At 34.1% G+C, this 19649-nt stretch overlaps 1 protein-coding gene across 4 annotated transcripts in view; it reads left to right on the top strand.

The window, feature by feature from the left end:
* Positions 1-19649, top strand: part of Phyhipl (phytanoyl-CoA 2-hydroxylase interacting protein like) — a 28489-nt gene that overhangs the window by 6581 nt on the left and 2259 nt on the right. For all 4 annotated transcript variants that reach the window (XM_090346373.1, XM_090346376.1, XM_090346375.1 and 1 more), the window contains exons 2-4: positions 12308-12504; positions 13200-13374; positions 16257-16374. In XM_090346373.1, the coding sequence (XP_090202499.1) occupies positions 12308-12504; positions 13200-13374; positions 16257-16374 (490 nt within the window). The remainder of the gene's footprint in view (positions 1-12307; positions 12505-13199; positions 13375-16256; positions 16375-19649) is intronic.

Raw genomic sequence — 19649 nt, forward strand, 5'->3', positions numbered from 1 at the left:
TTTGGCAGCTTCTGTAAATCTGTCTTTTTGTTTCCTACAGCTTGTGGGAGTGTTGTTATCGAATAATAGTGTGAAAAGCTTATAGCTTCCTTAGACATATGTCATTAAAGTCAATATGAAAAATATTTTTCAATATACTTTAGTTCTTTGAAAAATAGTTTACAATTTTCCATGAACCTGAATGTTGGTAAATTTTTCAGTCTTTAAAATTTTAAGAACTAATGACTACTACCAGTAATAAAGTAATTATGAGCATCTACTATGCTATAGGTTTCATTATAAGGTTATATATGTAGACTAGAATTAAATAATTTATAATCATTTGGCAACATCCACAAGTCTGCTGCCTATTTTGATAGTTAAAAAAATTATTGGAGCTGGGCACAGTGGCTCACACCTATGATCCTAGCTACTCAGGAGGCTGAGATCTGAGGATCAGGTTCAAAGCCAGCCCGGGCACATATCTCCAACTAACCTCTAGAAAATGGGAAGTGTGGTTTGGCTCAAGGGTATGGTGGTAGCCTTGAGCTGAAGTGCTCACAAACAGAACCCAGGCAGAGTTCAAGCCCCATGACCCAACAAAAAAAATTATTGGAACATAATCATGCCTATTTATTTACATATTATATATATATATATATTATCTGTAATTACTATACTATCTTGCCACTGCTAGCACTGAAAAGACTACATTGTTTACAAATCTTAAACTACTTGTGGTTTGGCCTTTTATTTAAAAAATAGATTTCAGTAACATCTAATATATAATGCTTATACTGTGAGTTAATCCTTCTTTTTTGCCAGCCCTAGGGCTTGGACTTAGGGCCTGAGCACTGTCCTTGAGCTTTCTCATGGGTAGAACTCTACCACATGACCCATAGCACCATTTTTGGCTTTTTCTATGTATGTGGTACCAAGGAATTTGAACCTAGGTCTTCGTGCATGCTAAACAAGCACTCTACCACTAGGCCAACTCCCGGTCCCAAATTAATCCCTCTTGACAGAAATAATGGTATCGAAAATAGTGTTTCTGAAAGAAAATTGCTTCTATATATTACTAGAGTTTTGAGAATATATAAGTCATGCAGAGAGCTATAGACAATAGAATAATATTCCATACAGATAGTTCTTTGTGGCCATCATGTTAGTCCATCACGGGCAGCTTCTAGGCCATTGTGTCTGAGGCAGTGAGAGAAATAAGGCATAATTTTGCCTTGAAATCTAACTTTCATATAAGTTTAGAAAGAAATGGTATTTTTCAGTTAAGAGCAGTGGTACATCCTAAGGAGGTATAAATGAGGGGATCACAGACAGTCTATTCGATATATTAAGGCCCTGCTTAAGGAAAAAAAAGTATTTATGCACAGGTATTTTCAGGTACTATTATGACGCTATTAATAGATTTCACAATGTCAAAAATGATTTGGACTCTAAGAATATGTAAAGTTATACTAATGTGTAGTGCAAAAATTTATGTATATTATATACATATATATGTATAATATATGTAATATGGATATTGCTTCTCAAACCTTCATTTGATTTAAAGTCAAGGTCTAATTCATCTTTCTGCTGTTCATTCTCTATCTAAATTCTTCATAGTAAAAAGTTTTCTGTCATTGTCTGATACTTAATAAAATACTTGGAAAGTATTCAAAATTAAATTGAAGATAAAAATTTGCATAGACATTAAAATCAGCTAAATTCCTTTAGCAGTTTCAAATAATCCTAAATTTTTATATCTAGCTCTTCATGGACTGGTAGTATGCAAATTATCAAATCATCACTTGTTAGTGAATATACTTTTATATAGCACTGACTAGAGAACAAGTGCCATTCTGTTCTTATTTGATTATTAATTTATAAGGACTAAACCATAAGATTCTGTACTTGTGTACTTATGGGCTATTTGTTATGCATGCATACATGCATTCTATCTTTACAGTCTATAGTCAAAACACCAGGAACAGAGTAAGAGTGAATGTAACTTGTATCCTACAATTAAAGTATTCAAAAAATGGTTTATTTGGGGAGATAATGCATTTAAATATATAAATATATTAATTTGTATTAAGGAGCATAATAAAAAAGTGGTTTATCTGTCTTGGTCTTGAGAAATGTTTTTCTGTATATTGAAAGCAAAATAAAATTGAGCAGAAGTGGAAGAAAAAAATCAGAGATAAGAGCACACTGAAAGTCATAAAATCATGTGTGTTCTAGGAATACAGAATTTGATAAAGCTGGAGGAAAAAAGTGTGCCTGGTAGGAAATTAAGTGAAAAGCCATTTAGGGCTAGATATTCCATGGCTAGGAGTATAGATTTCAAGTGCCCCAAATTGAAGAAAACCTTTATTTGAGAAAACATTTTTCAAAAGTCGATTCAAATAAGTAATAGAATTTCATTAGTGCTTATTTATCATGTGATTCTAAACTTACTAGCATTTTTTAAATAAGTGACTGAATAGTATAATAATGTTAAATTAGCAGTTATGCTTGCAAGTACTTCTTTTATATCTGCCTTAATATCTACTTTATTTTGAAAATATCCATTCATATCATCATAGTTATCTCAGGGACCAAAACAATTACAATTTAAAGGACAGTTTATATATGATCAACTAAAATTATTTTGAAATATCTTAATATTTAATCTTCACTAATACCCAATTGTGCATCACCATTGGCAGCAGATTTTACAGGAACTACCACATCACAACAGTTTACCTACTTTTCAATAGAATGGCCCAACAGTTCTGAAAATGTAGTTGACTTTGTGTCAAAAATTGATCAGACATTAAATTTTTCTTCTATTGAGTATTGTTTCAATCTATAGTTCACATTCTCATCCAGATAAATAATAGATTTTCTACAGTCTTATCATTTGAATTACACACACACACACACACACACACACACACACACACACACACACACACACATATATATGCGCTGAATTTTTTTTTTAGTCGGCTTGGACTCTGGGCCTGGGCGCTGTCCTTGAGCTCTTCAGCTCAAAGTTACCGCCCTACTCCTTGAGACACCGTGCCACTTCTGATTTTTCTGGTGGTTACTTAGAGATAAGAGTCTCAGGGTCTTTAGTGCCCAGGCTGGCTTTGAACTGAGATCCTCAGATCTCAGCCTCCTGAGTAGCTAAGATTACAGGCATGAACCACTGTGCCCATCAATGTTGATTGAATTTTGTGCCCTCTTAATTTTTAGAGATTAAGGCATGCCATGCTTTTTTTGACAGTAGTGTGGTTTTTAACTCAGGAAGTTTCACTTGCTAGGCAGGTACTTACATTTGGTACAAGCTTCAAGGACATTTATTTTATTTCTTTTCCAGTCAGTGCTTGATTTTTTTTCTATTTTTTTTTTTGCCCATGCCAGCTTGAATTGCAACTCTGCTGCCATGCCTAGCTGGAAATTATATTTACTTTTTGTGTTATTTTCAGGTAATGGTTAAAGCTTTACGCTGATATAATCTGTCAGCTTGCAAGTTTTAAAAATTGAGTCCTACTCTCTATAGTTCAATATCATACTCAGTATAATGATAAGATATATGAGTTTTGCTTAACAGTTAGTAGAATAATTTACAGTGTGTAGTAAAGCCTTAAAATCTATTTGAATTAAAGTGTTTTTTAGAAAAATATTGAAAATCATCCAGTGTGCTTTCTTCAGTTATGCAAAGTAAGCCTTTCAACAGGTCATGTCATTCACTGGCTTTTCAGCCATGTTATTAATAATTGCAAGTTGTTAATGCTAATTATTCATTCTCTAACATTTGCTTGAGGCTCTGACTTTATGTTTGTCTCTTAGTGTAGCATATTTCTTATTATTCTTCTTACCTTTCCTAACCAAACCATTCTACTTGCATTGCCTTCAATAACCTATATTGTCTTTGAAAGTTTGGGAATAATTGTAGAAAATTAAATTTTAAGTGATAGCTTTGTATGTATGGAAAGGAATAGCTTTGAAAAAGAACCAACTGGACATAAAGCATTATAAAAGAAGGGACAGGACAGGTGCTGGTGACTTACACAGGTAATTCTAGCTAGTCAGGTGGCTGAGATCTGAAAGATGCTTTTGAAAATCAACCTGGGCAGGAAAGACGGTGAGACTGGGATCTCCAATTAAACACCAAAAGAAGTCTGAAATGGAGCTGTAGCTGAGGTGCGGTAGAGAACTAGCTGTAAGCACAAAAGCTCTGCTACAGATTAACAAGAGAAAGCATGCCTATTTAGTTTTATACATTTTATATAACAGTGCTTTCAGAAATAAAAGAATCAAAGAAACATGGACACATGTATATTATGACAAGTTTGATGAAGAAATGGGTACTTGTGGAAGAGTGTGTGATTGGACAAAGGAATGATAGGGTCTTTTTAAACTTGTCAGAACTTATCGACACTTGTTTGTTCAGATTCTTCTCTATTCCCTTTGTCTTTAGACATAAAAGATTTTCGTTCCTTTTAGATACAGAGAAGATTTCTTGAGAATGAAAGTTTAAGATTTACTTTAAAGGAACAAAAGAATTCTTTTTATCCTGTTTCAGGGAGAAAGGAGTTGCTTCAACTGTTTTCTTCCTGTCAAGATGCCATATATGGGGGTAGTATAACTTAAACCTTATCAGGAAAATCATATGAGAACAGAATAGTACATGTATACTTGTTACCACACAATTTATGGTAATCTGACAAAATGACTGCTGTTGGAGTGGTAAAGATGGACCTAGATTTGATTGAGTTAAAGAGTGAATAAGTGAAGAAATGGAGATAGCACTTGGCATGGGTTTGGAGACGTTTGGTGTGAAGGGAAGAAAAGAATTACCTGAACCCATATGCAGAAGGATAAACATTTTGAATACACACACATTCACACACATAAATGTAACTATACTGTAAATTTCTTGAAAGCGATAGAAACGAAATATGTTCTCTATTTAGAAGGTAGATTTCAGTGATCAATTTTTTAATAGTTCTGTAAATACAAATAAGACTAAATAAGGAAATATGTGCAATATTGTCTATTGTTTATAAGCATATTTAGTAAACATTGGAATAATATAAAGTGACCGATTCATCAATAATAGCTGTTATTTATGTTTTAACATGCAAAGTTTTAAATTTCTGCTTCAGAGAAATGTTCATTTTCTCTGAAATATATAGTTGCGGTATTTACATTTCAAATCACCATTTGTGTTTGAAAGATTTATCTGCTTCTGTGCATTCTGTTATCTAGGATGTTAGTATATTGCCAATGTATATTACATTTTAAAATATTGTAGCATAAATTCATTGTTTTAGAGTAAAAGAGTAATGTGAATAACTAGCTAAAATGTGATGCATAGTGAATTACATTTTATGAATCATTCTGATTAAAAATGGAATTTAGACCAATTCAGTATATTTATGATTCATAACCAAAAAATAAGGGAGAATATGTAAATTCCTTCTTGCTGAGTAGCATTTCATCATTCTGCAGAAATAGTTCAAGGATACTTACCAGAAGTGGGAGAAACATTTTATCTTTTGTATATGGAACTCAAGTGTGCTTCCAGTGTGAAGTTTTGACTAAGAACTAACTTTTACACTCTTCATTCATTGTTACTTTACATTTGGCAATCCGAAGGAAAGTATTCAGTAAGTTTTATATTTGGTGTTTATCAGTATTTTAGTTTTGACTTTAGGGGCAGTTACTAGACAACTTACACTTTAGATGTAAGCATAACTTGCTTATGTCTAAGAGAGAAACTTATGAAGCATTAATCTTGTGCTGCTTCTTAAGTTGATGTAGACAGTTGTTTTTCTGTAAACTGGAGAATCCAGTGGCTATACATGAAGGTTCAACACTACAAGGATAAATAGATTTTCTTGGTTTCTAATAAAACCTCCAAAATCTCAAATTCATGAACATTATAAATTAGCTACATTTGGTAGCAAGTGTTGGGAGTCTGAATATGGGTCATATTCCAAGGCTTTGAACCATATAACTTGGCTTTATAGAGAGGACATTTATGCACAGGTGTCATATTTTTCCCTATAGAAAGGTTTTCCTAATATTGAGAGTTTACTTTCATAAATAACTATCCTCTGCAGATTGCTTAAGACCTTAATGGCTGCATTGTATATTTTTCCATTCCTTAGATTGGAGGGATAGGTTTCAGTTGTTAAATAATCAATTCCATTGTTCAGAACACTATGTGTGGTGTTCTGCTCCACTTCAGATGAGAATATTTGGTTACAAACGCTATTTCAGTTGAAAAAACCATGATCTGGTATTGTGATAATCCGTAATGAATACTACTTATCACTCCAGTGTTTTTAGATTTAGAATCAAAGATACATCTTCATAGTCAGAACGTCCATAGTACACCAGGATGGTGCTAGGTAGGATATAATGAGGACAACACTAATGGTTAATACTAGGTTTGGGATTATATAGGGAAGGAAAGGGTAGAAGCTAAGCCTGATCAGTAAAGTTAATGAGAAAATAGAGTGAGCTTGTAGAAAAAAATTTAACTAACATTGCCTTGGGGTAGGGAGAGAATGGATAAATAACACATATACATATATGTACATTATAGCTCTTTGCAGGATGCAAAGGTATGATGTGATTTTGATTTTGGTCAGGGAGATGTCTGACTCAGTAGTCATCACAGTTAAGGGGCAGACACTAAGATTTGTTGCTGCCTTCTCCTCAAGTTAACCTGCCTTTTTCCTACTAGAGTGGGGAGATCTACAAACAGCTGCCATACCCCTACCTTCCATGCTTTTAACTATCCGATCCTACAGATAGATTCCATGACTGTGGTGTCTCCCTTACCTCTACAGGCAGCCTCTATTGGCTGGTGACCCATCAGACCCTAAACCTCATTTATTTTCTGGTCTCTTAATCTCCTGGTTGTGGATCATTCCAAAAGCCTTTCTGGCCTTGGATTTTTCAATCAGTGTAACCTGATCAATCTATAGCCTGGCTGTTTACCAAGGAAGGAAACAAGCTTTCTAATGTGGTCACAAGAAATAAAGCTGTTGGATGAGGTTGGAGCTTGCCCAACAGCAATCAATGTGAATTGATCTTTTAGTAATCAGAACTGTTTTGTATTGACACAAAAGTATGACTGGCTTAAACTTTGGAGTAGCACTCACTGAGAAAGAATTTACTCTCTTTCTTTGTCCATCTTACCTGGACAGTGGCTAGGTGCCACAGATGGTGTTGATAATATATTGTTTCTTTGTTTCCAATCCCCCTGTTGTCTCTGGTCTAAAAATTCTGATGCTTACATACTATATTGGATATTACATTAAACATTACACAATACAACCCTAAAACAAAGACATAAACATTATAATGAATAATGTTTATGTAGAATAGGTAAAAATGATTTTTTAGTTTTTAATCCACTAGCACAACAATGTTCATTGCAGCACTATTTACCAGAGCAAAGATATGGAACCAACCCAGATGCCCCTCAGTTGATGAGTGGATCAGCAAGATGTAGTATTTATACACAATGGAATTCTATGCTGCTGTCAGAAAGAAAGACATCACCCCATTTGTAAGGAAATGGAAAGACTTAGAAAAAAATAATATTAAGTGAAGTAAGCCAGACTCAGAGGAACATAGGCTCAATGGTTTCCCTCATTTGTCATAATCAATAGAAACCTTGGGCTTTCCTAGCAGAGATTTACAATATGTATCTAGATACATAAGGCCATATAGTATGACGCTAAATGAAAGGACCTCTAGGATATAGAAACAAAAGCCATATAATGAGTGATTGTTGTCCTCAATGTACTGTTATCTCTCATCTCTTTTGCTGTCCCTTGGTTATCTCATATTGTCACAGTATTTCACCTGGTTATCTGATATATTGTATATATGTGTATTTGTTTATTTGAAGTTGGATAGGGGAGGGAGGAAAACAAGATGAGGGGCGAGGGTGAGGGGAAGGAAATGGGGACCAAGACATGAGAAAGGGTATATGAAGTAATGTACCTTCTATCTGGTGAATATAATGTAACCCTTCTATTAATTGCAATAAAAATATATGAAAAAAAGAAAGTTTCCAAGTAGTTTTTGAAAAGAACATCTTTATTACTTATCCTTAGACTAAAGACCCAAATAATTGTAAGTAAATATTGTACTAATTAGTACATTTGTTTTCTATAGTGGAATGAATTGGCACTTCAGAATATCTGAGTTGTTTATAAATATTTATAATATCTGAATTGGTGATGTATCTGTATTAAGCAAATTAGTGAATATATTAGTTGTCTTTACTGAAATATTCATAGACATTTTGGGAGAAAGAAATGATGAACTCTGTGCTGTTTGATTACTGGAAGCATCAGTGTAAACATGGATGATCTAGAAGTCCTTCAGGTATAGAAACAAAGATCTAGGTTACAAATATATGCATTTACTTTCTACATGCTGTATCTAGTAAGAGGTCCTAAAAATGATATTCTAATAATCCTAGCATACATGATACTCAAAATCTTAGTCTCTGACTTCTACTCTAGTAAATGTACAAGATAGCTCCTGGAGAAGAGGGTTATTCCAGGACTGCCATAGAAAAGTATACCGGAGTACCTCATTAATGGAAGACATTGCTCAGATAATGATGTGAGATATCAAAAAGACATGGGAACTAGTTCCCAGGGTTTCCAACAGCTAAACATGAAGCAAGTTAAACAACAAAATAAGTAATAATAGTAATAGAATATTTTAGTCTGCTTTACTGTTAAAACAAAATTCTTGAGGCCAGGAAATATACACAATAGAAACTATTTCTCACAGTTTTTTAAATTAAGCCTTCTGTGATCAAGGCAGCAGCACCTTTAGTATCTGGTCAGAACCACTTTCTGCTTCAAGATGGCTCCTTACTTCATCCTCTAGAAAGATTGAATGCTTTATTCTAAAAAGGCAGAAATCATTTGTAGAAAGGCAAATGATTAGTGTAATAAAAATTACAGATAATAAAAAGATTTGAGAATCCTTATGCATTGTTGAATGGATTGTCAAGTAGTACTGTTTCTTTGGAAGATAATCTGGCAGTTCTTCAACAAGTTAAATATATAGAAAGATCATGTATATATATATATATATATATGATATTTATGATACATGTGATGTAGAGCCCCACTCTCCTGCAAGAGAATTGAAAATGTTTGCACACAAAATTTGTACATGAAATACATAGCAGCCTCCTTTATTACAGACCCAAAGTATAAACATTTTAAGATGGCTATCAACTGATCAGTAATGAAAAAGATAGCTATACATTAGATGTGCAAACGTGTTCAATGTCAGGTAGTTTCCTGTTGTTTCATTAGTTTTTATAATCAATCTTTTCTGTCACCTCAAAAATCTCAATTAAAAATTTATTTTGAGTGTGTGAGTGTATATTCACAAGTCATTTAAATTCTATGAAATCTGCATAATAGAGTAAACCTAGTGGATTTGATAAGAACTAGGACTATATAACTTGAAAATGACATTTTTTTTTTAGCAGTACTGGTGTTTGAACTCATGGCCTCATACTTGTTAAACAGGTCTCATACCACTTGAGACACAACTCCAGCCTTTTTTTGCTTTATTTACTATTTAGATAGGGTCTTGTGTTTTGTCCCATACTGTCCAATCCTCTTACCTATTCCTCCTGTATCTATAGTATTGGCTGACATAAACAAGCCCAGCTGTTGTTTAAAATGATGAGATCTTCTTTCTGGTTGTGGTAGCCTCAAATCATATTCCTCCCAATTTTTACCTCTGGAATAGCTGGAATTGCAGGCATGACCTAATGTGCCCAGGTAAAATTAGGTTTTTGATATAGCAAAAGCATTACAGTGCTTCAACTTGCAAACAATAATTTCCATATTTTAATTCTAACTTTTTCTTAAATTGCAACAATTGAAGAAAATAGAGCAAAATTCTGTAATACATGTCACATTTTGTCATTTAGCTTGAGTAATAGAAATTTGATAGTGTTGATATTGAAATTATATTAAGTTGGACTACATATCAAATCTTATTTTTTCTTTGTTACTCTAAATAAGTTTAATTCTATTTCATATATTTGTGTAATTATATGGACATTTCTAATGCAAATGAAATGAAAAACATGTTCTATCAGAGTCCTGAAAGTTTTTCAATAGTATTACTAATATATATATATATATATTGTTTGCTTTTGTTATTGTTAATTTTTTTATCAGTCGCGGGTCTTAAACTCTGGGCTTGGGCGCTGTCCCTGAGCTTTTCAGCTCATGGTTACCTTCCTACCCCTGAGCCAAAGCCCCACTTCTGGTTTTCTAGTGGTTAATTGGAGATAAGTGTCTCACAGACTTTAGTCCCCTCTCTGGCTTTGAACCTTGATCCTTAGATCTCAGCCTCCTGAGTAGCTAGGATTACAGTTGTGAGCCACCATACCTGGCTATATTACTAATATTTTAAAGATATCTTTATAGTAATAGAATAAAATATGAACTTTGTAAAATAAAAATTATTAGTGCTTGAGTGTTAGTATCTTTCCTCCTTCCCATTACCATTAAAAAGATTCCAGTTGATTTCTTCCCTTCCTTAACTGGTGAAAATCTTTAAGCCTGATGCAATTTGGGATTCTGGGAACCAAATGAGAAAGAAAATAAAAAGTATGGTAGTAATGTTTCTGAGATTCTTGGAAAGAGGGAAGGAAATTACAGGAGAAAAGAATTTTTCAGTTATTGCTCAAGAAGTCAAAGTGAAGAAATTTAAGTTTTAAAGTAGAGGATTTTCTTTGTGGTTGTTGTTTTGAACATACTATGTGAAGTTGTTTCTTTTTCTTTTGTTTTTATCCCCTGTTGTCACTGTATCTGATTTTGGTACCTAGAGTATGGTATATACGTTTATTTCAGTTAAGGAAGGGAAGGGGAACAAGGTGATGAGACAAAGGACATAGGTTGAACCAGTGTAACAGTGATAATCACAAGAAAAAATGTTGAATTGAACTTTACAACTGGGAGGGTTGGGGTGGGAAAGTGGGAGAAAGACATGGGAGGGGATAACAATACCTCACATATGTAACTGTAAACCCTCTGTGTATCACCCTGACACATTTTTTTCTTTAAGAAAAGTCATTTTCAGATGCCATCAGGTTTCTCTGGCCACAATTTAAAAGGAGACAATATGGGTCAAAAATCTAACAAAATTTGAAATTTTAGATGTTTTATATCAGCAATTAGTGTGGAAGAGAGTAGAAAAGTCTAATCTGGAGATCAGTCATATGGCCATCATCTTTTTAATTTATTGTTATATATTTTTATCAACATTCAAAATTAACATTTCCACAGGGAAATGATTCCTACAGTAATTTTTGACAGAGTAAATTATAATATTTATATTATGTATTTTTCTACCATATTTACATATTACATTATGTTATTTATATTTAATATTATTTGTACATCTTGACTGTTGCATGCTGTTTTTACATATCACTTTCCAGAGTGACAGAGGAACAATTTTTATAGTCTCTCATTGCTACCTCATAACCTTTTTTTTCCTATTTTATTAAAGGCAGAGGGCAGAATTGACTGATTATGTAGGGAAAAGAAAATGATCCTCATGGGAAAGGAGGGGGGACAATGCTCAAGAAGTTATGTACCCACAGCTGTCCAACTGTAACTGCAACCCCTCCATACATCACTATGATAAGAAAAACAAATTAATTTGTAAAACAGTGATCCCTTGAGGATTTTCAAAGGGAATCTAACCATAAAGGAGAATCTTTCATAGACTGTAAAAATGGAAGGAACATCAATATGTGTTTTTACTCTATAAAGCAAAATTTGGAAATAAAATAGGCAAATATAAGTCATAAGTGCATTTTATTGGTCATTTGATCCTATAAAACATTAAAACATTCTTTGCATCTTTGCTATCATTAGCATTTAACCTTTTGTGGGGGGGGGGTGTAGGTGTAGGTCATGGGTCTTGAACTCAGCCTTGGCGCTATTCCTGAGCTCTTCAGCTCAAGGCTACCACCCTACCCCTTGAGCCACAGCCCCACTTCCCATTTTCTAGTGGTTGGTTGGAGATGAGAGTATCAAGGACGTTAGTGCCTATGCTGGCTTTGAACTGCGATCTCAGCCTCCTGAGTAGCTAGTATTATAGGCATGAGCCACCACACCTGGCTTTGCATTTAAACTATTTTATTAACAAAATTAAATTACAGAGTAAATAGTTGAGGTTAGAAATATGTTTACTGTTTAAAATGGGAAAAAAACATTAGTTGAAAGCTTATTTTTTGTGTATTATATTATGGCAGGTAACAAATCACAAGACAGTGGCATAGCAGAGATGGAAGAACTTCCCGTACCACATAATATAAAAATAAGCAATATTACGTGTGACTCATTCAAGATTTCATGGGAAATGGATTCAAAATCTAAGGACCGTATCACACACTATTTCATTGATCTCAACAAGAAAGAGAATAAGAACTCCAACAAATTTAAACACAAGGTAAAAAATCCAACAAATATTTACATGTATTTGTATCTTAAAAACTTATTATAAGAACATTTTAAAAGAAACGGAAATGGGCCGGGAGTTTGGCTTAGTGGTTAAAGTGCTTGCCTAGCATGCATGAAGACCCGGGTTGGATTCCTCGGTACCACATACATAGAAAAAAAGCCGGAAGTGGTGCTGAGGCTCAAGTGGTAGAGCTCTAGCCTTGAGAAAGTCCAAGGACCATGCTCAGTCCCTGAGCTCAAGCCCAGGACTGGCAAAAAAAAAAAAAAAAAAAAGAAAGAAACGGAAGTAGTTACTGGTGAGGTAAATGATGCTTTGACATTGGAAAGAATCAAATTTATATGTGATTTTAAAACTAATGAATTTTGAAAGAAAATGAAATATGCTTCTTGAGTAGTTTTTAAAAAGTATGGCTTCATATTGACAAAAATAACTATTAAATTAGGCTAATTAGGCATGTCGTTTAATCATTATAGTCCCAGTTTTTGATTATGGAGAAGGACAGATTTAGATTATGATTACTAAGTGTTTATAAGAACATGGACATTTTGTTGTCACTAGGGGTTTAAAGCTGATTAAAGTTACATTTTAATATCCCTTCCTCCCTCTACTCCTTCTTCCCTGTTGTTCATTCATTCTCTTCCTCCATTTCTTTTACTTCCTAACCTTGCTTTTTCCTTTTGTAGGATGTTCCGACAAAATTGGTGGCAAAAGCTGTTCCCTTGCCTATGACTGTTCGTGGACACTGGTTTTTAAGCCCAAGAACTGAATATACAGTAGCAGTGCAGACTGCCTCAAAACAAGTTGATGGTGATTATGTTGTTTCTGAATGGAGTGAAATCATTGAGTTCTGCACAGCAGGTAAGATAACTATATACAAATACTAAAAAATATCCTTAACCTTAGGTTAATTGCCAAAGCATATTTTGCTTCTGATTATAAGGCATATAAGGAGTACATTGGTAGTTTTGCCTTGTCATCAGTGCTGTATAACAAAATAAACAATCTCTCTATAGCACAATGAATAAGCATGAAGTCACTTTTTTTGCTGCATGCATAGTTTGATTTTTGCCTAGTGAAAGCTTTGCAAATAAAAATTCATGTCATTTGAAAATATACTCAGCATATTTTGAGCTTTGTTTTGTGAGAAGCCTTTTGTATATTCTTTCCAATTTGTTGATTTTCATAGATATTGAAGGAAGAAAACAGAACTATAAAATTCTTTTCAGTTAGGGTAATAGAAGCAGATCTCAGTAATTGTGCCTAATGGAAATGTTATTGGATTTTCTTCACTTGAGTGCTGAAAAGCTCTAGAACATTTATCTCTAAATTGTGGTCCTCTATGTGTGTGTGTCTTTGATTTATTAAAAAAGAAATCACTGTTTGGAACTGGTAAATCTGATCTGGGTAGTCTATATCCTTTATTGGGACGTTACAATTCCATTAGAATATTCCAGTATTTACTTTGGAAATATTATTATTGATCTCATTTATCTGTTTATTCACCTATGTACTCATTCAGGAAGCAAGTATTTATTGAGCATGTAATTCAGCAATTCTATCATCTTCTTTTAGAATGAGATTGTTTTTTTCCTCTTTGTCTAGATTATTTCCTAATTAGAAAAAACAAAGTGGTAAGAAGAGACTTTCAAAATAAAAGTGGTTGTAGAAAATCTTTTTTTTGTTTTTTTTTTGTAGAAAATCTTTTAAAAATCAATTTGCAGTTGCAATTTGCAACTGCAGTTGCAACTGTTACAGTTGCTTAGTATCTCTCCCTCCCCCGCCCCTCTTCCGCCCCGTTGCTGACATTATTTTGGTCCTTGTATCATTAGTTTCTGGTTTAGTCCAATATCTTCTATTGTTTGTTAATCTTAATTAAGCCCAGTGTAAAACTTCCATGGATATGCTAAATGTATAAAATTCTAATTCTAATTCCGTATGATCAAAGTACGTGCATGGAAAGATCACAATGAAACATCCTTGTAAAAACTAAGGGTAGTTAAGGAACTCTACATTTTTTTTTTTTATGCTACTCCTAGGGCTTCAACTCAAGGCCAGAGCACTGTCCTTGGGTTTTCTCAAGGATAGGGCTCTACCACCTGAGCCTCAGCACCACTTCTGGCTTTTTCTAAGTATGAGGAATTGAATCAGGATCTTCGGGGCATGCTAGGCAAGCACTCTACAATAGGCCTAACTCCTGGCCCTCTACAAGCTTTTAAATGAGCCACAAATACTTTTCTATAAATCATTTTGCCTTGTTATTTTCATCAGTGAAATCTAAGAGGAATCCTGCACTTTATAAACCTGACTGTAAATTTTGGAATAAAGTGTTTTTTTTTTAAATTAGGACAAATGATTCACACACTAATTAAACCATATGACCTATGTATTGGGTATAAAAGGAAATAGAATACTATAGCTAATATACTTTTAATCTGTAACAAAGGCAACAGTTGTCACCATAGCAATACTTTATTGTCCATGCATTTCTCCTCTTAGACTATCAGATCTTTGAATAGAAAAAAAAACTATCTGTCTCTCTGTCTCTCTGTCTGTCTGTCTTACTTAAGTTTTCCTGCTCAAGGATAGTGTTCTACTACTTTGAGTCACAGCATCACTTCTGATTTTCTGGTTGCTAATTGGAGATATGAGTCTCACAGACTTTCTTGACTGAGCTGGTTTTGAACTGTGATATTCAGATCTCAACCTCCTTAATAGCTAGGATTATAGGTGTGAGCCACCACCACCAGCACAATAATATACTTGTATCTGTCAATATGATCATCTAATTGTTCATAGTGTTTCATAGTTTATATGTTCTAAACAATTTTGGATTGTTTTGAGGATGCAGTAAGTAAACAATATTATTTGAACTGTTCAGATCTTACTAATCTTAGATACCCAGATTTTTCTTAAATTTCTGATGCATGAGTGTGACAACAATCATAAACTTTAAAACAAGAAGTTGCCTTGTAAAAACAGAGCAATTTAAGAGTTAACATATGGTTTTCAAGTCTTTTGTTGTACATTTTCAACTTCAGAGATTTAGAGAACAAATTAAAAAGCAATTTTATTGCTATTCTCCAATTTTGTTATTGCTCACTAACAATAAACTTATTAAATTAATCTGCCAACTCTAGAAAAGCTGGCATGCCATTGATGGTATTACTTGAGTTATTTAGTAAATGTTCGTGTCAGAAATCTTTCATTTCAAAGAGTAAAATGGTGCATAAACATCTAAGAAATAACTATAAACCATAAGAAAAATATTTTTGAAGCAAACAAAATGGGTCACATAAAAATTTATTTTCTTTTATAAGATATAATTTCCTATTCACTAAATTGAATTTCTTACAGGTGATTTTTAATAATCTAGTTTATTACACATTGTTCTTTTTTAGATGTTATATTTTGCATGTCTTTATTATCTTTAATTGTAGAAAGGAGTTCATTCCACAAAGCAGTTTATGGAAGCAGTGTATATTGATTAATTTAACATTCTCACCTACTCCTTTCAACCAATCCCTTCCTCACTTTCCTTAATTTTAGATTGAATGCTGAATTTTTTGCCACTTAACAAAGCAATTCATGTACACATTGTATCTTGACCTGTATTATCCCTTCAGCATCTTCACCTCACTTCAACCCACCCCTTTATTTTTCAAATTGTGTGGCATATACGATGAGTTCTTGCCTGAATCGAGTGCTGTATTTTTAATGACAGACTTTTAAAAATATTTCAGACTATTCAAAAGTTCATCTAACACAACTGTTGGAGAAGGCTGAAGTGATTGGAGGACGTATGCTTAAGTTTTCTGTTTTTTATCGTAACCAGCACAAAGAATATTTTGACTATATTAGGTAAGAATAAAAATATGTAATTTGTTTTTCTAAATTTGAATCTAAATTCTGCACCCATGTTTTCCTGGAAACTACTTCTGTCAAATTTCAGTTCCAGGTTTCTTTTCAAACTAGTTAATTATGACTATTATTTCCCTGAAAAAAAAAGTCATGTATGTATCTTTTTTCCATTTCACTTAGATTCCTTAATATAATCATGTAACAATTCCTATGTATTTGGTTGGAAAATTGGTGTTAGGATTGAGGAGCATTTAATGTAAACATTTCTCTAATATCCAATAATGTACATGTCTTCTGCTTCATATTTACTCCTAAATTTTCTGTTCTGCTTGGTCTCTTTAAGGTATTATAATGAATGGATAAAGCATTAAATGTTTTATACAATATTATGATAAGTCAGATAAGATTTTCAGGGTTTTGCCTAAGTGAAATCTTTTAGTTGTCCTGAATTGACTGCTCTTGAGGATGATTTCAAATCTTTTGTTTGCATGAGAATTTTAATTGATTCGATTAATTTATTTTTCAAAAAGATTCAGTGTTTACCCCTTGAATCAGTTCTCAAAAAGAACTCTCTCCTAGGTTACTTGAAGTACTTCTGTATTTGGCGAAAAAATTCAGAGGATAAATAGACAGGAGTTTTAAAGTGAGCCGAAGGCTTTTAAAATGGCAAATACTGTATTCTGAATATCTCTCTCCTCTCTCCCTTTTTCTCTCCTTCTCTTCCTCTCTTCTCTTTCCCTCTCTCCTCCCCTCTCCTGTCTCTCTTCCCTCTCTCTCCCCCTCTTCATCTCTCTCCCTCATCTCTCTCTTTCCTTCCTCCCTCTCTCCTCTCTTCCATTCTCTCCTGTCTCCTCCTCTCTTCTCTCCCCTCTCTCTCTACCACTGCCCTTTTCTCTCTTCCTCTTTCTCTCCCTCTCTCTCCTCACACCTCTCCCTCCACCCTTCCTGCCCATGTTTAGGCAAGCATTCTACCACTTGAGCTTAAGCTGCAGTGGTCCATGTGTTGAGCTGACACACAGCCATTGTTGTTGTTATTGTTATTGTTTCTCCTGTAGCTAGGGTAACAAATAAGTGCCACACAACCAAGTAGTTAGTTAAAGAAGGAGTCTTGGGAAGTACTTGTTGCCCAGGCTAGAATCAAATTCTTGATTTCCCGCAGGATCCACCTCCTAGTGTAGATATGAGTTATTGTATCTGGCATAGGTATTTTCTTTTCGGCCATTCCAGTGGCTTGAGCTCAGGGCCTGAGCACTGTCCTTGGGTTTTCCTGAAGACCACCATTCTACCATTTGAGCCACAGCACCACTTTCAGCTTTTTTATGTATGTGGTACCAAGGAATCGAGTCCAGGTCTTCGGGCGTGCTAGGCAAGCACTCTGCCACTGGGCAAAACTCCCAGCCCTGTGTCTTTTTTTAATCCTTGGTCTCACTTGAGACTCTTAGGGTATTCTTGATAGGACTGTATTTTTTTTAAAGTTAGGAAGCTTTGATACTGTTTTTATTTCACATACTTCTCTAGTTTCTTCTCATAAATCAAAATCATGCTTCCATGTTTATATAAGCTCCAAGGTATGGAAAATGCAAAGGGAATTATATAAAAAGAAGTATTTAGGTATCTGTGTTCTTTAGAAAGAGTACTTTGTGATAAATTTTTTACATACTTCTATAGTTAAAATTCTGTCTTTTTTGAATATCATAAATACAGAGTTTAGTTTTGCATTCTGTAAACTGGTAAAATATTTATTCTAGATTGTGTATAATCCTGGTAGAGTCTAGTCAGCTAAGTTAGAGAATAAACTGAATAATGTAAGTTATTGTGCTCATTAACTGTTAATTAGGAATTATTCACTCAGGGATTTGAGCATAAAATTTGAAAAAAAAACATTCTATAGCTTTTATCTTCAGTAAGCAATTCATTAACTGGGCAAATGTTCTTTGGGGCTAGGTTTGAATTCCTGGAGTATTTGTTAATGTCTGTTTTGGGTGGCCACTGGAGGTCACTGTTTCTCTATGATTTTCTGTATTCTTTAGATGGAAAGTGGCTCTCTATACAGTGGAAATTTTGTTGTTTTAAAAATAGTTTTGGGGCTGAGAGGCATAGCCTAGTGGTGGAGTACTTGTCTAGCATGCTTCGATGAAACCCTGCGTTTGATTCCTCAGTACCACATAAACAGAAAAAGTCAGAAGTGGTGCTATGGTTCCAGTGGCAGAGCACTAGCCTTGAGCATAAATGTCCAAGAACAGTGCCCAGGCCATGAGTTCAACCCCCCCACGATTAGCAAAAAAAAAAATCGCTTACAAGAAGAGGAGCAGGGAGATAAAGACTAGCATACCTAGACTATGCGTAGCTATTGTACACATTGTATAATTTTATTCCAATTTATCAGCATGAAAGAGGTGTCTTATAATAAGGAAATTAGATTTTCAAAAGTGATAGCAGTGAAATCCATATAACTTTTATCTTAAGATATTATATAGAAGTAAATATACTTGTTTCAGCATGAATACACTTTATCAACAGTGCTTTGTTTTCAACAGGTTTTCTTTTTCATTTCTTGAAATTCTTTGAATCTTCAGATGTTACAGAAAAGGGTTTCACATTAACATGTCCTTAATGTCCAATGCATCTTGCTCAGTGTCGCTCCTTTTATCATTCTTGTTCCCTCTTCCATCTACCCCAGTCCACGCAAGTTTCCTCAAGTTTTCTAGCTCAGTTTTCACCTGTGCTTATCACTGTATTCACTCACCATTCCTGCCTCTATTCTTATTACTTGAAATTATTAGCTTCGAGGTTTCCAATTTTTTATCTTACATGAATTTCTCACTAATATCCTGAATTTTCTCATTTTTTGTATTTTATCTATATAATCTCGCATCTCACTGAGCTTCTTTCAGATTATTATTTTGAATTTTTTCACATTCCTTCATGATGGGATATATGTTTTTGTTTTATTTTTTGTGCTGGTCCTGGGGCTTAAACTCAGTACCTGGATGCTGTCTCTCAGCCTTTTTGCTCAAGACTAGTTTGCTGTTACTTGAGCCATAGCTTCACTTCCAGCTTTTGTTCATAGTTAATAGGAGATAAGATTCTCACTGGCTTTCTTCCCCAGGCTGGCTGGCTTCAAACTGCAGTACTCAGTTCTCAGACTCGTGAGTAGCTAAGATTATGGCACTCACTTGGTAGAATCTGTTTCTGAAGAATTATTTTCCTGTGGAGTTGTCTTATTGTATTTCATGCTGGATCTTCTTGTGTCCATTTGTTCTTCTTATTTTATA

This window comes from Megascapheus bottae, chromosome 15, assembly GCF_031878675.1.
Source record: "Megascapheus bottae isolate mThoBot1 chromosome 15, mThoBot2.hap1, whole genome shotgun sequence".
In the NCBI taxonomy this organism is placed as follows: Eukaryota; Metazoa; Chordata; class Mammalia; order Rodentia; family Geomyidae; genus Megascapheus; species Megascapheus bottae.